General features: G+C 35.0%; 1 protein-coding gene across 3 annotated transcripts in view; it reads right to left on the reverse strand.

The window, feature by feature from the left end:
* DYNC2H1 (dynein cytoplasmic 2 heavy chain 1) overlaps positions 1 to 22294 on the reverse strand; it is a 165997-nt gene that overhangs the window by 19653 nt on the left and 124050 nt on the right. For 2 of the 3 annotated variants that reach the window (XM_040544151.1, XM_040544150.1), the window contains exons 84-85: positions 18101 to 18310; positions 14187 to 14276 (exon numbers count right to left, since the gene is read on the reverse strand). In XM_040544151.1, coding sequence (XP_040400085.1) covers positions 14187 to 14276; positions 18101 to 18310 — 300 coding nt within the window. Of the gene's footprint in view, positions 1 to 7543; positions 7639 to 14186; positions 14277 to 18100; positions 18311 to 22294 lie in introns of all 3 variants that reach the window. The other variant, XR_005816072.1, reaches the window with a different exon arrangement.

The raw sequence follows: 22294 nt of genomic DNA on the forward strand, positions 1-22294 counted from the left end.
TGCAACTCAGGATTTAGTTTTCATGTTCAGACCAGCTAATAGTCAAGATCTAAATTCATTGAACACGGTACTCAGAATATAACAATACAGCTTTTGTTCACTGCGTTATATCTGTCAGTTAATAAAGTCTGGGAAAATGCATATGAAAGCTGAAATCAAAGCACTTTTGATAAATAGCATTTAGCTATGAAACAAAATTAAATGAATCCTGACTCTGTCTTGGGAATGGCATATAAGTTATTTTTAAAAATAAATTCCCATTATATCAATAATTGGGTCTAGAAGTCTGAAGATCCTAACACCAAAAACATTTACATCACACACATATACAAAAAAATCTATAATATACTCTTCTTTTTAACTGTTAAATTAACACTATTTTAATATTTCCCAAATGTTTCTCAAAATGTTACTGTTACATTAAGCTAGAATTTAAGTTTGAGCTGTCCACGACAGATTAATATAGGATATGATGATTAGAAATATTGTATGAAAACTTAGCAGCAGTACCCAAAAAGCTTTGCAAAGCAATTCATATCAGAATGTTTCAATACTTCAGTTAAGGTGAGTTTCTGTTTTGTATAATAAAAGGAATTTATTTATTTATTTATTTAGCCACAATAAATCTGTATGCACAGTCTCAAGTGGTTCAAATACTATTTTTTTCACGTATCTTGACATCCAAGAAACATCTATTCCATTTTCAGGAAGAAGTCTTCCTTATCTTCTACAATCCCAAAGCAAACTGAGCACTTCTTACTGAACAGTCAGTGGAAGGAATAAAGAGGCTGCCGGATTTTCACACTATCATTTATGCAATTTTAGGCTCATCACAGTACTCCTCAACAATGAATCAAGTACTTCTCCTTCACCTGTTTTAATTCATTATGATTATATTCTCTTCTACAGTATTTTTCTCTTGCTGTGATCCCAGAAGAGATCTTTTTTTTGAAAGAGAAAATAATATAAATCACTACAGAAGTGATTTCATTTTTGTGCCTATGCAGAAAATTGTATTCAGTATTGGTCAGGAACTGTATGTAGTACAATTTTGTTTTTCCACGAGTTTTAGAGGGAAAAGTTTTAGATTCAAAGTTAATAGGGAAAAAATGCAAGACCATGGATTAGTCTGAGAGCAAACGATGTTGAGTAACTCTTGAGTAAATGGCATACAATTTGTTTCCTTGAGGTAATTTTTTCGTATGTGAAATCCCTGAGCTGTTGTAATTATTCTTTATTAATTGAGCACAGGAATACTGCAGCATTTCAGGTATAGGTTAAGGTGTTGGCACACACTACATTTTGAATGGTAAATCACAAAGGAATTTAGTTTGGTGTCTTAATTTATTTTTGGTTTTGGATTTCAATATGCTATTTTGGAGCATGCAGACCAAAAGTGCTGTTTTGCTTTAAATACTATTTCTTTATTTCAGTTCGACATGCCTCAGAAACTCCATGTTTGTTCAGGGAATCTGAATGCTAACACAACAGCACAGTGTAGAGCATAAAAATTCTGAGTCCATTACCATCAACATGCTAGCTAACAATGTGCCAGAAGCAGATGTGCACCAAGGCATGGCTGAGGGAAGCATTAGCAAAGGTGACTTCATTCTGGTTACTGTATTAATTAATTTTTATCAAAACTTTCCAGTGAGTTGCGGATTCCTACATTTAACAAGAATAACAAAACAATCACCCTGCATAAGGGCTGGGACATCATTCTAACAATTTGATGATCAACATATGCCCAAAATACCTACTGTCAGCTATGTCCTACGTGATCACTATACACAGACTATGGTCCTACTTCTTATCTCCACCGATAAGAAGTTGCAGGGCACAGGAGATGGTCACACATAACATTTATTTACAGATAACGGTCAAGACTGCATACCACAAGGTGAGTTTTAATTCCTTTGCAGAGCTCTGGAGTAGGGATGCTGAAGTGTATGCAGTTGTGATGATAACAGTATGGCTGAACAGGGGTACAGAATATTCTGTGTACTCGGCACTGTCAGTGATGGGATGCACAGCAGTAACTTGTTTTATAATACCACCTTGGAGGCTATGTTATGATAAAGAGTGCCAACAGAGAGCTGCTTCCTTTGCTCTAGTTCATTTCCTCTGGTGAATACCTCATGAGATACAGATTCTCCATTAAGCATGTCCCTTAGAGTCCTTGTTCCTCTTCAGAAATAATGACCCTGCAGTAATCATTTTCTTGGATTATTTTTTTTTCTGTGTGTTTACCAGAGTCATTTGTTTTCTGTTAACACCCTCTCTGGAGGCTGCCAAAATTCAAAGAAAATCTCTCAGCCATGCCTGTGTAACAGAACTCTTCTATATTAGTAGCTATCAAGCCTGACCATACTCTCATGTATGTACACAAGGATTATCAGACATACTAAAGCACTAATCAGAATACTAATCAGAAATTGTTTAACTGTGCGGGGTGCATATCCCAAAACACACAACAGTGTAAAAGCAAAGAAAGAAATCTATTTTTCTACAAGGAAAAGGAGATCACGGAACAGAAGCTGTGTCAGATGCAGCCCCAGTGTTAAGAAAGGAACTACATGGTAGCACATGGTTTCCATGTTGTGACACAGCCTCCTGCGATGCACCATGTCGGCTCGTGCTAATGCTGCTCACACTCCACTGAGCAGAACGCTGCAACCTGGGATTCCTGCTCAGACTATTAAGATGTTTGTTCAACCAAGAATAACTTCGTGTAAACACAGTGATTCAGATTTTAATATTTTTTTACAGTATCACAGAATCATGGAATCGTTAGAGTTGGAAGACCTCTGAAGATTTTCTGGTCCAACTGCCCACCCTCAAAGAAGGACTGGGCTGCTCACAGGCTTCTTCAGTGATATTTTAAATATCTCCAATGACAGAGACTCTGCAATCTTCTCTGGCTCACCTGTTCCAGTGTCTGACCACCCTCACCACAACTTCTTTCTTTCAAATGCCTAACCAGAGTTTCCCTTTTTTCAAATTATGTCTGTTTTATCTTGGCTGATCTTACTAAGTGCCACTATGTATGTCTAAGCAATACGTGAGAAATTTAAAATTTTCAGGGCATATAACTAGCTATACCACCGTTGAATATTTAACATTTATGAGACATACAATATTGAAGTGGTACAAATCAAGTGTATATTCCTTAGAACAGATTTGACGTTTGAAAAAAAAATATATACTTTTTTTTTTTAATTAAGAACTTAGCTGATTCATTAGAGAATCTTCTTTGAGGTTACCCTTTCAAAAACAGGTCATATCACAGTACTGCAAAAAAATAAGCAGCAACCTGTGCCAAAACAAACAAACAAACAAAAACAACAGCCAACCAACCAAAAAAAAAAAAAACAAATACCAGACAGTACCTTGTGCAAGAATTGTTGGTGTTGCAGTTAAAAATAAGTTTTTAAATTAAATGTGTAAAAAATCTCAGAAGACATAGTGGAGAGGTTCTAAATTTTAAAATTGCAAAGGAATTTAAGTTGGAAGGGGCCCCTGAAAGTCATCTGATCCAACCCCTGCTCAAAGTAGGGCCAACTTCAATGTCAGAGTAGGTTGCTCAGGGCAATGTCTACTCTAGTTCCATATATCTACAAGGATGAAAATTCTACAACCTCTCTGGGCAACCCAAGCAACATTTTTTTTTTTATACTGAACAGCCCAAAACTGGTCAAGCTCTTCAGATGTGGTTTTGAAAGTGTAGAATAGGAAAAAATAATAACTGTCCTTGACCTTTAACAGGTTCCTTAAGAATTTTGCATTTCTATGATACCATGATATCAAGGATGGTGCATATTTTTAATGAATGTATGGCTAATAAGCAACACATAATTCTATTTTTGTTATTCTAATATTTCTTACTTGGTAGATTCTTCTGTTAAATATATTCAAACCATCCATTTTTACTTTCTCAGCCTGATGAGAATGAAATACACAAATACACGTAACTGAATAAATCTTTTTTTTCTAGCTTGATAAGCTACATATCTAAATAATGAACAGTATTTGTTTTAATTCTGAATTATTTACTGCATTTTACCAATTATGTAGATAATTTCAGTTGATTAAATTTATCATACAGGATCATGAAATATTAGACATGCTGTTGAAAATGGTAATTACAGAGAGCTTGCAAGAAAATACATTATCCCTATAAGGAAAATCATATACAACACTACGACAGTACAGACCTGATGGGAATTTTGAAACTCAAGCCTAGATGTAGAAAACAGATTCCTCAGTGGATCATAACTCCTAGTTCAGAGGTGACTATGTGGAATTAAAAATACAAAAATATCACTGCCTGCAAATGTGCTCTTACTCATTCTCCTCCAGGAAGGGCAAACATTGTAAAATATTTGCTAATTATATTTTTCTGTTGAATAGACTGAATACTACACTCCCTACTAAAGACCATCAAGGGTCTTACCCTTCCTGCCTTGAAGCATCTCTTAATGACTAACATGGGGTTCTAACCTTCCCATCACACTTAAGAGCTCTTTTCCTTTGACTCAATGTTTTGTCTTTGTTTTTTTTCCTCAATTATGTACCTTGCTGAACATTCAGTAACATAGACCACACAAAGAAGAACACTACTAAGACCAAAAAAAAAATAAAAGACAGGAAAAAAAATGCAAAGGTACAAAGGAATGCCTCTGTGTTTATCCGTGTTTTAAAACATAAAGATGATAACGGTGTGGCTAAATGCACCTACAACTTGCACCGGTTGCTTCATTTGAAAATGAATTCTCGAGAGTAAAACTACTGCACGCACAACAGATAAACAATGATTTAGACAAGAATGACTCCCATGAAATTCTGCTTTTCTTTCAGCAACTGAATTCCAAATGGCAGCTCTGAAACTTTAAATCATTTTTTATATTTGTATAAGAGTACAGTATGAAACTCTGCTATCATTTCAAATTCACTTATATGGAAAATCCTTCAAAAAGAGAGAGATAGGTTAACATATAGATACACTTCTGCCTTCCTCCAAAGAAATGTCAAAAGACTGCTATTTAAGCATGATGTTTGCTTGTGGAATGGCAATGTTTGCATTAGAAAACTGGCTTACTTTAGATAAATATATATATACATATATAAATATATATCTGCAAATGCTATTTGAATAGTAGTTATATCATGTTACCAACGATCCTGACTGATCAAAATCTCAAATTAAGAAATGAAATCTTCTGTTTATTTCACCAAACCAGTTCCCACCAAAACATCTACTGTTTGTAAACAAACAAACAAACAAAACAAAAAACCCACCATGAACAAATCTAGCTACTTTTTAGTTTCAAAGCTGTCTTATTACTGTAAGAAAAATATTTCTGTGTATGTATGACTATGAAATCAAAATTATAAATTAAGCAACATAGGATTTTGAATAGATTGCTAATTACTAGTAGACCCGATATGTGTGGCAATAGGGTAGTAACCAGAAGAACAAGTTACTGCAACTGAATTGCCTAGAAGAAAGAAAAGCAGATTGAGGAAATGTACCTGCAAATTGATGTATTAGCATGTGTTGCAGGTTTCTCATTTACTAATGGCCAGAATTTAATATTATCAACGTTTTGACAGCATTGGAGAGAGAATCATTTTCACATGCAAATGATAATAACATCTTCTTCCACTTGTATTATGATTAACTTTTTTTTTTTGCTTGATCTTTTGTTAGACTAGTCTATCCATTTTATTCTCTTCTTTATATTTTGCAGCTCAGCTTTGTCCACGATGAAGGAAGCAGATATAATGAAAAACAAGTTATTCAAAATTGAACAATCTACGCTTTAATTTCTATCAATTTAAATGCATACAGTTTATTTATATTTATCGTTTTATATTTATCGTTGCATCTTAAAGAGAAAAATCAGCAAATGCTGTTTATTTTATTAGATTTAATAAAGTATACAAACTACATCTTTAAATCATATACATATATATGATCCAGTTTCTTGTAAATTATGGAGTATGTAAAGAGTAACTTGCACCCACAGGGTGGAAAAAAAAAAACAAACCACTAAATCTAGGGGGTTATTTAAACTGAGACATTTAAATAAAGAAAAAAAAATGTATTTTATTTAATTTCTTAGAATGTGCATAGAAACAATAACTTGCTTTCTTCTTTTTTATGCAACGCAGAAGTCTTTTTATGAGTGATCACCTCTTGCAATCGATTTTCTACAGTCAGAGAGCTGAACTACTGTTTAGAGGTATGATAAAGGATGCTGTTCAAACTTCTGCTTACAAGGTAGTATTTAATAATGAAAAAAGAATAGCCATTCTCATAAAGCGTGCTTAGAATTGAGAACTTAATCAACACGAGTTGAATTCTATTGAAACAGATTACATTTCAAAACATTTAAGGCTGAAGTTTAGAGAAAAGCTCATAACTTGTGAAAGTCTCACTTAACAGAGGGTCTACATTTCATTACAATTGAGCTTCAGTGACTCACAATGAAAGCAAACAGCATGCAAGTTGAGATATCTTTTACTTTCCAATGCTGCTTTTTAAAAACTGTTTTCTCCTGAATAAAACCAATATTTTTCCCTAACTTGGGATAATCCTTGCTCATTGACAAACAAACAAAAAATATTTCCATTTAAAACTGCATTGTTTGTAGATTTAGTGTCTACAGGAGCCTGCAGGAAAAGAATCATTTAATTACAAGAATCAGTGATTTCAGTACCTCTGGAAAGTAAAGCCTTCAACTGGTGCACAAAGCAAAATAAAAAACAAAACTTAAGGAACCCTTCCACCTCAGGCACCCATACATGATCCGTGAGTACATGAACTCTCTGAACATAAAAAATGCTTCAGCTTCCTTGGAAGCTGGACCTTATTCCAGTGGACAACTTCCTTTGACATATAATAGTTTGATACTTTCATCTTACATTATGTGGGGCAATTCACTGCAGCCTTCAGACCTCCCATTTGGACAAATCACTACTTCTCTATACAGGCCACTACTTAATTTATGCAATCTAACTGAACCAGTGATTGAAAAGGGATAGGACGACACAACAGTGGGATCTATCAGAGCTTCAAATTTGCCTACTCCATGAGAGAGAAAGAAAACATCTACATTTTTATCGTGGTGCTATTTCCAATCTTTACCAAGCAGATATAATTCAGAAAAAAAAGTTCTTTAAAGCTGAATCCTGTCTGATAAATTCTGAACAAAGTGAAATATACACAATACTGAAACATGATGAGAGCTGTGGGAACCAATTAAGGCTCAGTTTCTTAGCAGATAATGTTAGCCTGTGGTTGTGTTTTTGTTTTGATATTTGTGACAATTCAAAAGTCAAGAAAAAGAACAGGAAAATGTTAATTCTTCAGAATAAAGTGGACTCTTCGTAGCATTTTGAACTTTGATTTAAATAATGGAATGAGTACATTTAAAACAACATTTCTATGAGTTTTTGCATTTGAATACTAAATACTTGAATAGTTTGAATACTAAATAATTGAATACTAAATCTGAAGTATTCTGCACTGTACAGATACCTGGAAAACAGCTGTTCAAATAGTGAGAGTGTGACGAGAGGAACAATGATGAGGTGGGAAATACAGCCAACATAACCCATCTGAATCAGCTACTCCTAAGATCATAAAAGACAAACTATTAAGACATTAAGCTACTGTCCCTGCTGCAAAATCCACTAAAGCAATTTATCAGAAGAAACTCTGAAATGCTATGCAAACTAAGCAGGATACTTAAAGGGATATAAGACTTCTGGAGTGCCAGGGTAGGTGAATTTGGGGAACACAACAATTCTGATACTGTACAGGATTTATTACAAGATATTTAGGGGTAGGAGCAAAGATGGGGAAAGTGAGAGATCAGAGTGGATAAGGAATGAAAAGGAATGGGATCACCAGAGTCTGTCCTACCCTATCCTGTCTTAAGCTCTAAATAATTATTTTTTGTGCAAGTGTATTCTCCATTTGCAGAGAGGGAACCCACTAACAAACTTCAAGCCATAACAACCAGTAAATAGGATGAGAGGTCTGGGAGCACCTCCTGCCCTCCTGCTGCACTCACCTTGGGGGCTGCAGGGCTGCTTCTCTCTCAGCTCTCACCCCTCTCTCCCAGCTGCTGTAGCACAGCAGATTTTCCCTTCCTTCAATCTGCTCTCCCAGAGGCCCAACCAGTGTCGCTCATGGCTCAGCTGTGACCAGCAGTGGGTCCCTTTTGGAGCTGTCTGGAGCTGGCTCTGATCTGACCTGGGGCAGCTGCTGGGCTCTGCACACAGGCCACCCTTGAAGCCCCTGTGCTACAAAACCCTTGCCATGTAAACCCAACAGAACAGATGTTTAAAGGATTCTGCTCTTCCTTCAAATGTCCTGGACCACACACCAGGGCACCAGCTCAGCATCCTTTTCAAAGATACAGTCTCTCATAATGTAAAGTATTAACAGAGATGTTATTCATGTGCAGTGAGTTACTGTTCAGCCATAGAGTGTTTTTTGCTTTGAAGCGGCATTCCCTTGCTTTCCCTTCTCTTACATTTGCTTTGCTGTTATGGCAACAGCTGTTCAAACAGACCCAGATATATTTTTTCCTCCCTCATATCTTTTAGTAGGTCACAACACAGAAAACCAGGGCCTCTTGAACTAAAATGGAAGACTAGTATATAATGAACAAAAATATTAGCAGACCATCCCATGTATCACCATTGTGAACAGTGCAAAACTGTGCTATAGAAATTTCTAAGATGGCAAGTCACCACAAGAAAGACAGATAAGTGAAGTGTTGCAATAAAAAAAAAAGTTGTAAACCAAATAAATTCATTGCATAAATTGTAGCTTACAGCTGTAATATCTATTCAAACTGATAATTTGTAAGATACAGAATAATATATGTTTTAATCCTGATTTAGCTGTTTAGTAAGTACTAGATTCCTAGAATTTTTGTAAGATTGGAGAAAAATTTATGGATCCAACAGTAACAAATGCAGTGAATAATGATTTCAAAACACCTTCCCCTGGGAATTCCCATGTCAGTTTAGATTTACCTTGTGTCTCAAAAAAGCCTCTTTGATGCTCACTTTTATCTCACTTTTTTCTAACAAATTAAGCTTTTCCAGGAAGCTATCACTAGCAGCCTCTCCAAATACTGTCCCAAATTTTAAAACATCTCAAAGAAACCAAGAAATTTAACTAGATATAAAAGAAATCTATTTTTTCTCCCCATTCTATTCCTCAGAGTTTATGTGCATATCATCTACTACTGCATTAAGCCTGATTTATAGGCCGGTCCTGAGTTCTTTAACTCAGTGAAAATGGAAAGGACTTGACTTCTTCACCCTTCTAAGAACAGATTTTCTGCCTGTTATTGGTGAATGAAAATTGAACCTCTTTGCCTAGATGCCTTAGGTGTGAAAGAAGAATCCTGTGTCTCTTACCCCCAAAATGTTTTCTAGTAGCTTTACCATGTGATTTCCAAGGGTTCAAACCTCATATGCCTTGGGTATCCAACTTACCTTTGATTGTTCAAAACCTCAAAAGTATATTAAGAGTTTCAAAACACAATGCCATTCTACCTCAAATAGTAAAAGAGTAGCAAAATAGTAAAAATCTTACACTAAGGAGTCAAACTGGCATTGCAATTAAATATTAATACCATAGATTTCACTTGGAATGGGGGGGGCAATATTATATTATTACTATACAGATATATACTAGTACTAGATAGATACACACACATTTCCATCAAAACCTTTCATAACTTCAGAATTCATAAAAATTTCCTGGATTAAAACTCTACAAGTAATATTTATGATTCTTATGTGAAACAGTCTTGATTCTCTGTGTATGCTATAAGCCTTTTAGCAGGAATCCAACCAACCAGCCATCCAAAGTAGGAACTGTTTTACAGATGACTTAAAAAAAGCAGAGTCCAAAAGAATGAAATAGAATATTTCATTTTAAAAATAAAGCCTTGTTCAAAAAAGAGTTGTGGTGGCTTTTTTTTTTGGTTTTGTTTTTGTTTTGCTTTGTTTTGTTTTCAGAAGAAGTGAAATTAAGCTCTATATTTAGCTGTTTAAGAAACAAAAAGTATGTTTCAATTTGTTGACCTGAAACATTTTTTTAATGTTGACGTTCTTCTCCCATTTGCCTGGGACTGTGTTTTGCCTCACAGTATCTGTAGTTCTGAGTGTCTTCTCTCTTCTCTTCTGCTGATATCTATAGCCATGAGAAGATACTATCTGAAGACTGGGATAGACTTCATTTCCATTGTACCCTGATATATATTATTGCTGAGCTACAACCACGTACCATGAGAGAGGCAAACCACAGAACATATTAAAGATGCCACCATGAGGAAACTAGAACTATAGGGACCACAAATAAATCACTGTAGACAGACAAGCTGAAACAGAATTTTGTTCAATGTCAGCTTTGCTAGTTTTAATTATTCAGAACGCTTCATTTTACAAGAATATTCAATACACAGAATTTCCACTCTAATTTAGAGGAAAAGCTAACATCCAAATATCAGAACTTCCAAATGCTAAAAATCATCTATTTCCATCAGCTCTGTCACCAAAGCATAATACAATGCAAAGATGCCTATGTAGCATTTTTATATACCTATTTGTTCATTTGTTTATATAGGAAAATTTCCTTTTTTAAAAAAATAATAAAAAATTTGCTTTTACTGAGTGAATTCAGATCTGAGAAAATGAAACACCTGCTATTTTTCTGCCTGATGTTATATAATGCTCTCAGAACATCTCTACACTTCTATAAATTCTGCCATAACTATTCTACCATCTGCTCTATATTTTGGGTTCCTCCCCATCCCCGTTCAATTTCTGTAACAAAGCAGATGCTTTTATTTTCCACACTGGCAGCAAACGTCTTGACAAGGCAGCTTTTAACTAATGCCCTAAGTATAGACTTACTGCATCCTTAGTAGATGCAAATGTTCAGTACCGCTTTCATGTTTCCATGTCTCCTTTTACCTCTTGAAGTACTAAATCAAACTTTATCAAATGATGAAGGTAGAAGTCATTATCTTATAGTGAATAAAACAGAGCAAGGTATGAGTAACTATGAATAAACATGTAATGATGGAGTCGGTCATATAAAACTAAACCAATCCAAAAAATGGGGCCTTCATTGTAATATAAATCTGAAGATAATTTTCAGAATGATGAGAACATCTATTTCCCTTTATTAAATTCCTGAAAAACTAAAGTTATAGTTAAAAAATGATTAATTACATTTATGAAATTAATAATGAAAAGTCAGAAAAAAAAGGAAAGCTAATTAAAAAATGATTAAGGCTAATCAAAATCTTGGTGTAATACGCATAAAAATGAATTGGAATAACATTTAAGGAAAAAGATGATTCAACTTAAATGCTTAATTAGAAATAATCTACATTCTCTGGTAAAATTCAGCAAAAATAAAAACAGAAATTCAGATGAGATCTGACTAGAAGCTTGAGAAGCAGAAGCTTCAAATAAAACAGTAATATATTTGACATCATAAAATCGTATCAAAAAGATAATAGCCAGTATCCATTCATCTGCCACTATTTTCCGTTGTTGCTAAGAAAAAAATTAACATAATTTACTGCTTATGAATACAATTAAATATCTACTGTAAAAGTCTGCCTTAATAATCTGTCCCTCCCTTAACAGTAAATAGGTGTTTAAAAATTGTAAACAATTTAATCATAACAGCTTTACAGAAAAACAAGTAATTCAAATGCCCAATATTGTCAGCAGTTTGAACGATAAGAAAGAAATATTACTATCACAGTAATAAAATGCAGTACATTTGTTAATAGTTGGCCGGAGTAATATAGGGAAACTTTTTGAATATGCTTGCTTAAAAACCATCTATTGCTGTTGCTTAACAGCAATTTCATCCTGTTACACTCTGCTACATTATCTGCACTTTGTATGGAGAGGTGTACTCCACACAAAAGCTTGTGCTCTGATCTTAGGTTTCTATTTAAAGAAAACTCACAGAGGTAAAGAAAATCGCATGCTATTTGGTCACAACCAAATAGAGCTAGAAGTCATTAACTGCGAGGTTCTCTTGGAAGATTATGAGCATCAGTGACACAGAGTCAGAACCAGCAGCAAGTGATGCTTTTTTTTCTTTATAATAATGAATATAATAGTCAATCAAAAGACCTAGGGGACTAAACCCCAGTCTGAATATATGACCAAGTAACATCTGAACATGCATTATCACTTATTGCTATAAATTTTTACACTTTATTGTTTATAATTTGAGCTTTTTTGAGCCTGAGGAAAAGATTAAGAAAAAGTAAAGTATTAGCCAAATGAAATGGTTTGCATAACAAGAATCTTATGAATACTTTGGAAACTTCCAAATCAATAGTTTCTTTAGAAAAAAGTAAGGCCTAGAAAACATGTTCCCCTCTAATCTTCCTTCTAAATATGACAGTCAACATTAATGTTCACAGAAATATGTTTCACAGACAAGGCTGTATTACTAAAGGTCAAACAACTGCTTTCTATTTTTCACCTGGAGCTAATAGAAGACTTTTCACTCCTGAAGAAACTTTCCTCTATCTATATATCCACAATACTGAAATATGTTTCCTTTGACACCACCCCTCATGGCTTTCTTCTGGATAACTTGCCCAAGGTTCACCTTACAAATCTGGCTGGTAGACGATCACTATCGGTGCTCCCCAGGACTCAATTCTAGGCCCAGTCCTGTTCAACACTTTTATCAGTGATCTGGATGCAGGAGTGGAATTCATCCTCAGCAAGTCTGCTGATGATACTAAGCTGGGAGGTGCTGCTGACTCTGTGGCCTCACAGAGGCCTCACAGAAGGATCTAGATAGACTGGAGAATTGGACTATCTTCAATGGCATGAAGTGCAACAACAAAGGTAAATGCCGCGTTCTGCAGCTGGAACAGAGTGGTGCCAGACACAGATACGGACTGGGAGATGAGGATGGAGAGCAGCTCAGAAGAAAGGGATTGTAGTATGCCCTAGCAGCCAAGAGGACAAACTGCATTGTGGGATGCATTGAACACAGCATGGCCAGCCAGTCAGAAGAGGTGATTCTCACACCATATCTAGCATTGGTGCAGCCTCACCTTGAATATTGTGCACAGTTCTGGGCTCCACAATATAAAAAGGATGTTAAGGTGTTTGAAATCATCCAGAGGGCCACAAAGCTGGTCAAAGGGCAGGAAGACATGCCCTGCGAGGACAGGCCGAGGACCCTTGGGGTATCCAGTCTGGAGAAGAGGAGGCTGAGAGGCGGCCTCACTGCTCCTCAGAGCTCCCTGAGGAGGGGAAGCGCAGAGAGAGGTGCCGGTCTCTGCTCCCTGGGAACCGCTGACAGGACATGTGGGAATGGCACAAAGCTGTGCCAGGGGAGGTTCAGACTGGACATGAGGAAAAATTTCTTTACTGTGAGGTTGGTCAAACACTGGAACAGGCTTCCTAGTAAGGTGGTTGATTCAGTCAGTGCTCAAGAGGCATTCGGATAATACCCTCTTTATTATGCTTTAACTTTTGGTTAGCCCTGATGGAGTGGTCAGCCAGTTGGACTTGATGATCTCTGAAGACCTCTTCCATCTGAACTATTCTAAACTCTAAATTCTCAAAATCGTCTTCTTCATTGTCAGATTCTTGACTGATAAAGTTGTTGTCAGACTCTGCATTGTCTATTATATCCCCTTATAAAACTGGGGGATGCAGATGTTGTCTTTATTTGCTTTGAAAACTAGTTTTCTCTTAATTTCTACATTACCTCTGTTGGAATTGCTTCTTTTTATCTATACATGTTTCACCAGCAGACTGAAGAGTGTGTCTTTACTTAGATACACCCAAGTATCTTTTTGTCCCACAGTTCATCAGAAAGACTAATGACTAAAATCTGAAGTGCAAGCCTATTGTGAAGTAAACAACACCATTACTCTATCTGGTAAACTCTGTGTGTGTAAAGTTAATGACTTCAAATTGCTTTGTCTGGTGTCTTTACGTATCTCATCCATCTTCACATTTCGACATGCCTTTTCACACAACTTCTAAAACTCTTTTGGACTCAAGTTTGGAAAGGCCTACTGTAATGCAATGTCCATTATATACTGTGTCACTGAACAGCAGCATACAGAGGTAAAATGACTCTTTAAAATTACCTGTATAGCAAGTGCTCGAGCTACAAGACTTCTGAGATATTGTAAAGGATCTTCTGGACCTTCCCACTTGCTTTGCCATGCGAGGGGACACTGAAATAAAAAATATACTTACTGAAAGTACTTCCAAAATTATTTAATTTTAATCTAGCAATCTGAATGAAACCATATAATCTGGAAGCAAAAGATTTCTACAAAGAAAAAAAGCAATACAAGTAATATGATCAAAGCATATAACCAGTAAGAGGAAGGTCTTATTTTTGCAAATTCTTTATGTGGCCCACAAAGACACAGTGCTGATGGAGAACTTACAAGACACTCTACTATTCAAACAAGAAACATCAGTAGATTGTGCAAACACTTCAAAAAGGCCTAAGTTTATCATTTCTCTGAAGCCATAATATGATTTTTTCAACTGCAGCCACACATTCCCATTCTTTTGCTGCTGCCTCCTCATACAAGAACATGCAGGTGTGTGGCTCTGGTAAAGTGAATCATGGTACAATTCCTCTACATGATCACTTATTTATGATCTTAAAGAGCTTGTAGAAAATGACCCAAGAACAAAATCCTGGAAGATTTCAACACACAAATTTCTAATTTACTTAAAAAGAAAACCTTACAGGATTGTTCAGTTAGAATAAGAACAAAAACATTAATTATACCAACTCCACAGGAATCTGTAAAGCACACTGAAATTAACGCTGCAAGATTCTTCTACTTAAAAGAGAATTGGTGTAAATCATTACCTGGTGAATACTGCACAATACTCAAGATGTTGAACATCTCAGTTTATACTGATTAACATTTGCAGCTGCATTTTCAAGGAGGTTCCCAATCTAACTGCATATGTGCTGAACAGATTTTCAAAATCTGATCACAGAAGTTCATAAAAAATATATCTTCCAAACTATCTTTCACATCTATGAAAATGTCTATGAACAATAATATCTATGAACAATAATAATGAATTGAATAAACTAGAATACGTACAAAAAAGTAGATAAAGCAAAGTTAGCTGCAAGTTTTTTTGCAAAATTATGATTTTTCAGAATAGTAAGCACTATCTTTCCATTTTTGCAGACTCTTGCTAGATATTTACAGACAGCTCCTCTATCTGTCATTTAGAAGGCATTCAACTTATATTGCTAATATACCGCTCCAAGTCACTCTAAGTTTAAAAGAGCTTAGCTAATTATTAGTATGGAAGCATATTTGAGATATACACTAACATATCTGTCTTGCATAAATAAAGAACATTGTTGAAACCATTAGAAATCATACATTTATTGAGTTTCAAACTTCCATTCGTATTCTAGCAGCTTCTTCTGGTGCTATAATCTTAAAAGAACTGCAATCTTGGTTCTTTTAAATTTTTTTTTTTGTAAATAGTCCTTTATTAACCAATGCATGACCACATTAAATAAAACAAGAACGATGTATAAAAAATACATTAAACGAATCACTTCAAGATGATAAATATACTGACGTCTATGTGCCATGGTTATATGAAACTAAAATTAGTCTCTTTGGAGGGCTGCTGAAAAGGTCGCTTTACAGTCACAATCCAACAAAGTGATCTGTGTCAAGGTAAATGGGTAAGTATGCAGGTGAAACACTTTGTTCAATATATCAGGAAGCACTGAATTGATATTTGGGAGGGATAAAAACACACAGAATTTTAAAGTACATTTTTGTGATAGTGATTGGCTTCATGGTTCCTGCTGCTTCCAATTTAAGTGTGTAACTTAAGCACACAAGGAAGACATATTCTTGCTCTGTAACAAGAAATGTAACTGTAGATACTAAAAAACAGCCATTACATGTATCATTTGCATTCACTGTGACTTGAACTGTAGCACCAATTTCTACTACACAGTCAAAACGTGTTTAAAAAGGCAATGAGATTGCTAACATGAAAATGTTAATTTATTCAAATTGTACTGCAATTTTGCTCACAAATGCTATCTTGTTGATCTAAAAAGACAGAGAATTTAATTATTGTTTTAATTAGAAATTTGACAGATCAACAAATACATAACAATATTTGAAACAGTACTTGTTCCACACATGAAGATAAACAAAATATGTTAGTAGGGATTACTTTTCATTGTAGGGGCAGTCTCAATATCTATGCATTAGCATCAACACAACTGACAAACTGCTGCAGGTGAAAAAAAAAAAACAAAGTTTTACATCAATGTTTGTCTATCTTTGGATTCCAATTATTTTTCTATTAATGAAAGTGTGTGTAAATCTGCATTCACTAATTGTACTTGTTTATAAACGTAACCAGTTTGATACCAGAAAACATGGAGAAAACATGCAAATTTTGGCTACTTTTCTCATATATGAAGAATATAGGGTGATATGACATTTTGATATGATAGCTGCATCTTGTCTGGTGCGATATGGTAATAATCCATACTGAATAAATGCAGAGTGCAAATAGTGATTATGACTGCAGTACAACTTACATTTTAAGAAACTTTAAAAATGGAGAAAAGGGACAGATTGTTGTGGTTTAGCCCGGCTGGCAGTCAAACACCACACAGCCGTTCGCTCACCCTCCCCCCTCCCTCTCCGGGATGGGGGAGAGAAATGGGAAAGTGAAGCCTGTGAGTTGAGATAAAGACAGTTTATTAAGACAGGGAAAAGAATAACAACAATAATAATAATAATAGTATTAATAGTAATAATGTGTACGAAATAAGTGATGCACAATGCAATTGCTCACCACCCGTTGACCGATGCCCAGCCTATCCCCGAGCAGCCGGCCACCCCTCCACCCCGGCTAGCCACCCCTATATATTGTTCAGCATGACGTCAGATGGTATGGAATACCCCTTTGGCCAGTTTGGGTCAGCTGTCCTGGGTCTGTCCCCTCCCAGCTTCTGCTGCATCCCTAGCCTGCTCGCTAGCAGGACAGAGAGAGGCTGAAAAGTCCTTGGCTTGGTGTAAGCACTGCTCTACAACAATTAAAACATCAGCATGTTATCAGTGCTGTTCTCATCCTAATCCAAAACATAGCACCCTGCCAGCTACTAGGAGGCAAATTAACTCTGTCCTAACTGAAACCAGGACACAGATTTACATGTTTTACTGGATAATATTATTTGACTTATCTAGCACGATTTGGTATTTGAAATGGAAATACTATTTAGCAACTTCTTATCGGATTTGTTCTTAAGAGAAAGCTTGATGAAAGTATAATAGACTCAGAAGCTTCTGCAAATACTTGAAGCAACATTCTTCTGTGTTTAATTCAAAAAAATACGGTTCTGTTAGTAAGTACATTAAATATACTTATGTATAACTCTCACATACACACATATATAAGCAACCTTTATACATACAGTTAACTGAGGGCTTGTTTAATGGATAATCCTTTTTTTTAATATCAAAAAAGCATCCTGAAAACCCAATGTCATCCAGAAGGTTTCCAGATAATGAATTTACTTAGCTCCAAACAACATGTAGCTTATCTAGCAGCAACTTGTCAACCATAAAAGCTGCACAGCACATATGCCTAAACTCCAAATCTGTAAAACAGCTTTGTTTAAATATTCGAAGTTGCTTATGACTGCTTAATAATAGCTGTTTGTAATGTAGACAGCTCTTTGTTAAAGAAGACAGAAATAACCTGCTCTGTACAAAAACAGTTGAATATCTTCAGACTGTAATGATCCCTCAGGGTACATCTGAGAATGAGTTTTGAACTCTGAAGTATAATCACCACCTAAAAGATCCATAAAAGAATAGGAACCTCTGGAACTCACTAATTCATTTTACAGTGACTATCAATAAAATAATTTAGAGCAAATGGTGACATGAAAATATGTACCAGAATTTTGTTAAGTTTTCTTGTTTGTTATTTTTTCATTGCTTATAATATAACTTCATTAAAAATTACTTACCTTCTGATTTAGTAGAGCATTTGCTAGTGTTTGTACTTCAGGACTCAGTAATGAGGTACCTCTAATAACTTTACTTAAAGAAGCAAGTGACTGATGGACACTTTGCACAAGGCGAATGGCACTGAATTGTTCAAGAGTAATGAATGATAAGATTGGAGATCCTTGCTGCTCCACGGGAAGAGAAACCTTCTGATGAATCAGGTTAGAATTCTAAAAAAAAACACGTGATAGCCAGTTAATGAACTCAGAGAAACTATTATGTTATATGCCACATATTCTTTGTTAATTCATAATACTTCAAATGACCTTATGTTGTCTTCAAAGTAGTTCAGACATTCCTCTTTTTTTTGGATCAAAACTATAATAATGCTTTCAATACCGTCCCTGAGATGTTCAGTAAAGGAACCATGCTTCTCAGACAACTCTGTCTACCCTATTACTTTAAAAGTACTGGGATTCCTGAAAATTCTTCATTTAGCTGAATCACTGCTTTTAGTATGTGTGGTAATATGTCAATATAATTATCAGTAGTGTACTCAGCATAACATGACTGCACGGGTCCTATAAACCATGTTGCCAGATACAGCTCTCCCTTTGATAAGACTACACACTGATTGTATAAATTGTGACACATAAAGCAAAGAACTCACACACTTCCTTCCAAAACTGGTTAACTGGGTCATTGTATCTCTTAAACACAAGATATATACACAGCCATATAGTACTTTATTTTAGGTATATGCAGTCCTATATATTTCTTTTTCTTTTCGTGTTCATTTATTCTCGACATCTGACATTTGTTATCTAGATATAGAAGAAAATGTTTTACTTAGAAAATTACATACGGTAACAGGAAAATGGAAGCAATCTTTTTTATAATTAACATGTCTACATGAGAGAAATGGAAACTTCAGTTACGCTTCAAGACAAATCCCATCCCATGTGACAAAAACAGAACCACTGATAGCAACTGATCAGCAATTTTAACAAGTGCCGTCTAACAAGTTATTCATCAAACATTAACAGATAAGGAAAAAACAAAAACAAACCCACACACAAAACAACTGACGGACGGAAGCTATGCAGAGAGAGCTCAGTTCAATACAGCTTTTCCATGACTTGCAAAGTTGAACCTGTGCGGCTGATGGCTCTCCAGGGACTGCCTGGAGAGGGTGCCCCTTCTTCTCAGTCTTTAACCTGGGTTCCCACCTGCCACTGATCCCCTGTACTCCTCTGGACTTGTGACGTGCCTTTGACGGGCTGCTGTGTTGGGCCTGGGAATAGAAGGGTAGTACTAACAATACCGCTAATATGGCAGGGTAAAATTAGGGCTCCCCTACTTGCCACTGTCTCTCTGTGCTCCATTGTGGGCGAGTGGATGGGTTTTATCCTATAATTTAAGAATTATTTCTCCTTAATACTAAATTTTCTTAAACTTATAATTTAGCAAATTATTGTTAAGCAAACGTAGTGGCAGAAATTACTCTGCTACAGTTTTCTAAATGTCTTGTTGATGTTTTTTCTTTAATTGCGCAGTGAAAGCACAGCAAAAACAATACTAAAAAATAAGAATAGCAGTGTAGAAAGTGTATCAGTTGGAATGTATTGTCTTATCTGTAGTTACAGAGTAACAGCAGATATTTTAACGAGCTAATATAGTACGTAACAGATTTAGAACACACATCTATTTCACTAAAAAGAGAATATAGCAAGTTTTACTGATTCACCAAAATCAAATACCCACTATCTGAAAAAAGCACTTAAAAAAATAAAAACTGTACTGAGTGACTAAAGAACTTAATCAGCCTTGAAACAGTTAAACTTCCCTCAAGCACAACCAAACACAGCAGTAATAAGGACTTCAGTGGATAGAGTTTCATGGTTTACACTATGAAACAATGTACATAATCAGTCCATTGCATTATATTGAAATATTTTAAGTAAGTGTTTTATGGAACAAAACTTATGTAGTCAAATTTATTTAGCTTTTGTTTAGAAGACAAACATTTTATTTTCAAACCTAGCTTCCATATTACATACAAACCACAAATACTTCTGATATAGTATTATGTATAAAACCTGAGTAACCAAGTAACTAAGACTCTGAGAGGTACTGCTGCTCTCATTTTCACACTGCCATTTGTTATTACTTACTAATATTCCATTAGAGCCATTGAAAATCTAAATTTACTCATTAATTCAAAAGGATGATACCATTTTGCAAATGTTAATTCAAATGCAGATTACAAAAATATATTTTAGTATGTGTTCTGAAACTGCCAACTAGATGTGACAAGAGGCTGTGCTGAATTCCATAGAATTTAAATCTTTATTGAAATAGTCTACAAGTCACAAATGGAAAAAAAAATCTTAGCCTTGGGGAAAAGGTGTTTTGCCATTTCAATTTTTAGTAATAGTAATTTATATTATAGCAATATAATAGTAATTTATTAAAGATAAAATCAGACTTTACTTTCTGTGAAGTATCTCTCAAAAAAAATAGTGTTTTTCACTTTTATTCAGGTTAAATGAACTTCTGAATTGTAACTGAGCTTCTTGCTTTCCAGACCACACAGGATGTTTGCCTGCAACATCCCAGGCACTCTAAGTTTATCAGAACTTTCACGTGCTTTTCATTTCCAGCTCACACTCAACTACCAAGCAAAAAATGGAGAAAAGCTAAATGAAAGATTAATAAAGATACTTTCTGTTGTGACTGACAGAAAAGTGAAAAATAAAGTCTTCCTTCCTGCACTATGAAAAAGGTATACAACAAACTTACTTACTGTTCAAAGTGTAAAATACATACACCGTATTTATAAAAGTCATGTTTTGAATTTTATCTTTGTATGCATCCTGAAATCACAGTACCAATTTCACTTCAGTATTTTCTGAGACCACAGTTTGAGTATATAAAAATGTAATTAACTCATCTGGGATCCAGATCATATTTGATATCAATTGCTTCTTGGTTCTGTGGCACAATCTACTTGATCACTTCTTGTTGGAGTATTTAATTGCATAAAAAAGACAGAAAAAAAGACATTGCAACTTGCATGCTTTGCTCAGTCTTTCACATACACTGTCTTCATTCATGAAAAGCTTACTAAAGGAGGAGTCCTATAAGTTCCTCAACACTGCCCTTCACATAAGTCTCCTATGAACTGCATATTCATTTCATAACTCTTTTTAATGATTTCTCCTGGGAATTTGTTAAAACAACCAATCTGTCATTTTTATAGCAAAATTAAACATGAATACCAATATCAGCTTACACATTTAATATTCTATTACATTCCCTTAAAATCCATTATGTATATAACTCACATCAGCTTTAAAAATATTCTCATGACCTGCCTGAAAATTAAGATGAAGAACTTCTGAAGTAGACTGTTCTTCCTAATCATAAGAAACTTGAAGATAGGTTCTAATCTTTAACATTAAAAACTGTATTATGTTACCAATATTAAATTAGATGCATTTTGAGACTTTGATCATTTTCCCTTTTTGACTTCTGTACTAGTTACTATGTCTGTACAATTTTAGTTTTCATACAGTCTCACCTAAGCTGCTCTAAGCTTTTCTTCATTACCTTCATAAACTCAGTTGTTTCAAACTCCAGTATGTTCTGAAAACTGCCCCTCAGAAATGCAACAAATATAATGAAAATATATTTTCTGCATTTGATTAGTTCTGTGTTTGATTCTAAAATTCAGTTTTGTTGTTGTTTGTTTTTCGAATATGCCACTGGTCTTTTGATACACCTATTCTGCCTCTTCCTTCCTTTGCTGAAAATACCAAAAGAAAATGACCCTATATTCCCATTTTACTGATTTTCTTTGGTGAAAATTTTTTTTTTTGTTAAAGCTGAGGTTCTAATCTTTTAGGTAAAACAGCAGCAAGCCGTTGATCTTGCAAACTTCTTTTGCAATTGTCTTGCAGCATTATGCAACTTTATGAAAATAATTGATCAACCTTCAATTTACAAACACAACAAATGATAAGGCAGAACAGATGATGATTTTGGCAATCATGACTGCTTATGATCTTCTACTCAGCAAATATCATTTTGAAGCAGTTTCAAAATTTTTAGCATGAGTGGGCCTTTTAACTTTCATGAAGGCACAAAAAAATTTCCCTGAAACAAGGCAGAAAATGCATCCACCTTGCAAACAAATTACAGCCCTTTCTCCT

This window comes from Cygnus olor, chromosome 1, assembly GCF_009769625.2.
Source record: "Cygnus olor isolate bCygOlo1 chromosome 1, bCygOlo1.pri.v2, whole genome shotgun sequence".
Classification (NCBI taxonomy): Eukaryota; Metazoa; Chordata; class Aves; order Anseriformes; family Anatidae; genus Cygnus; species Cygnus olor.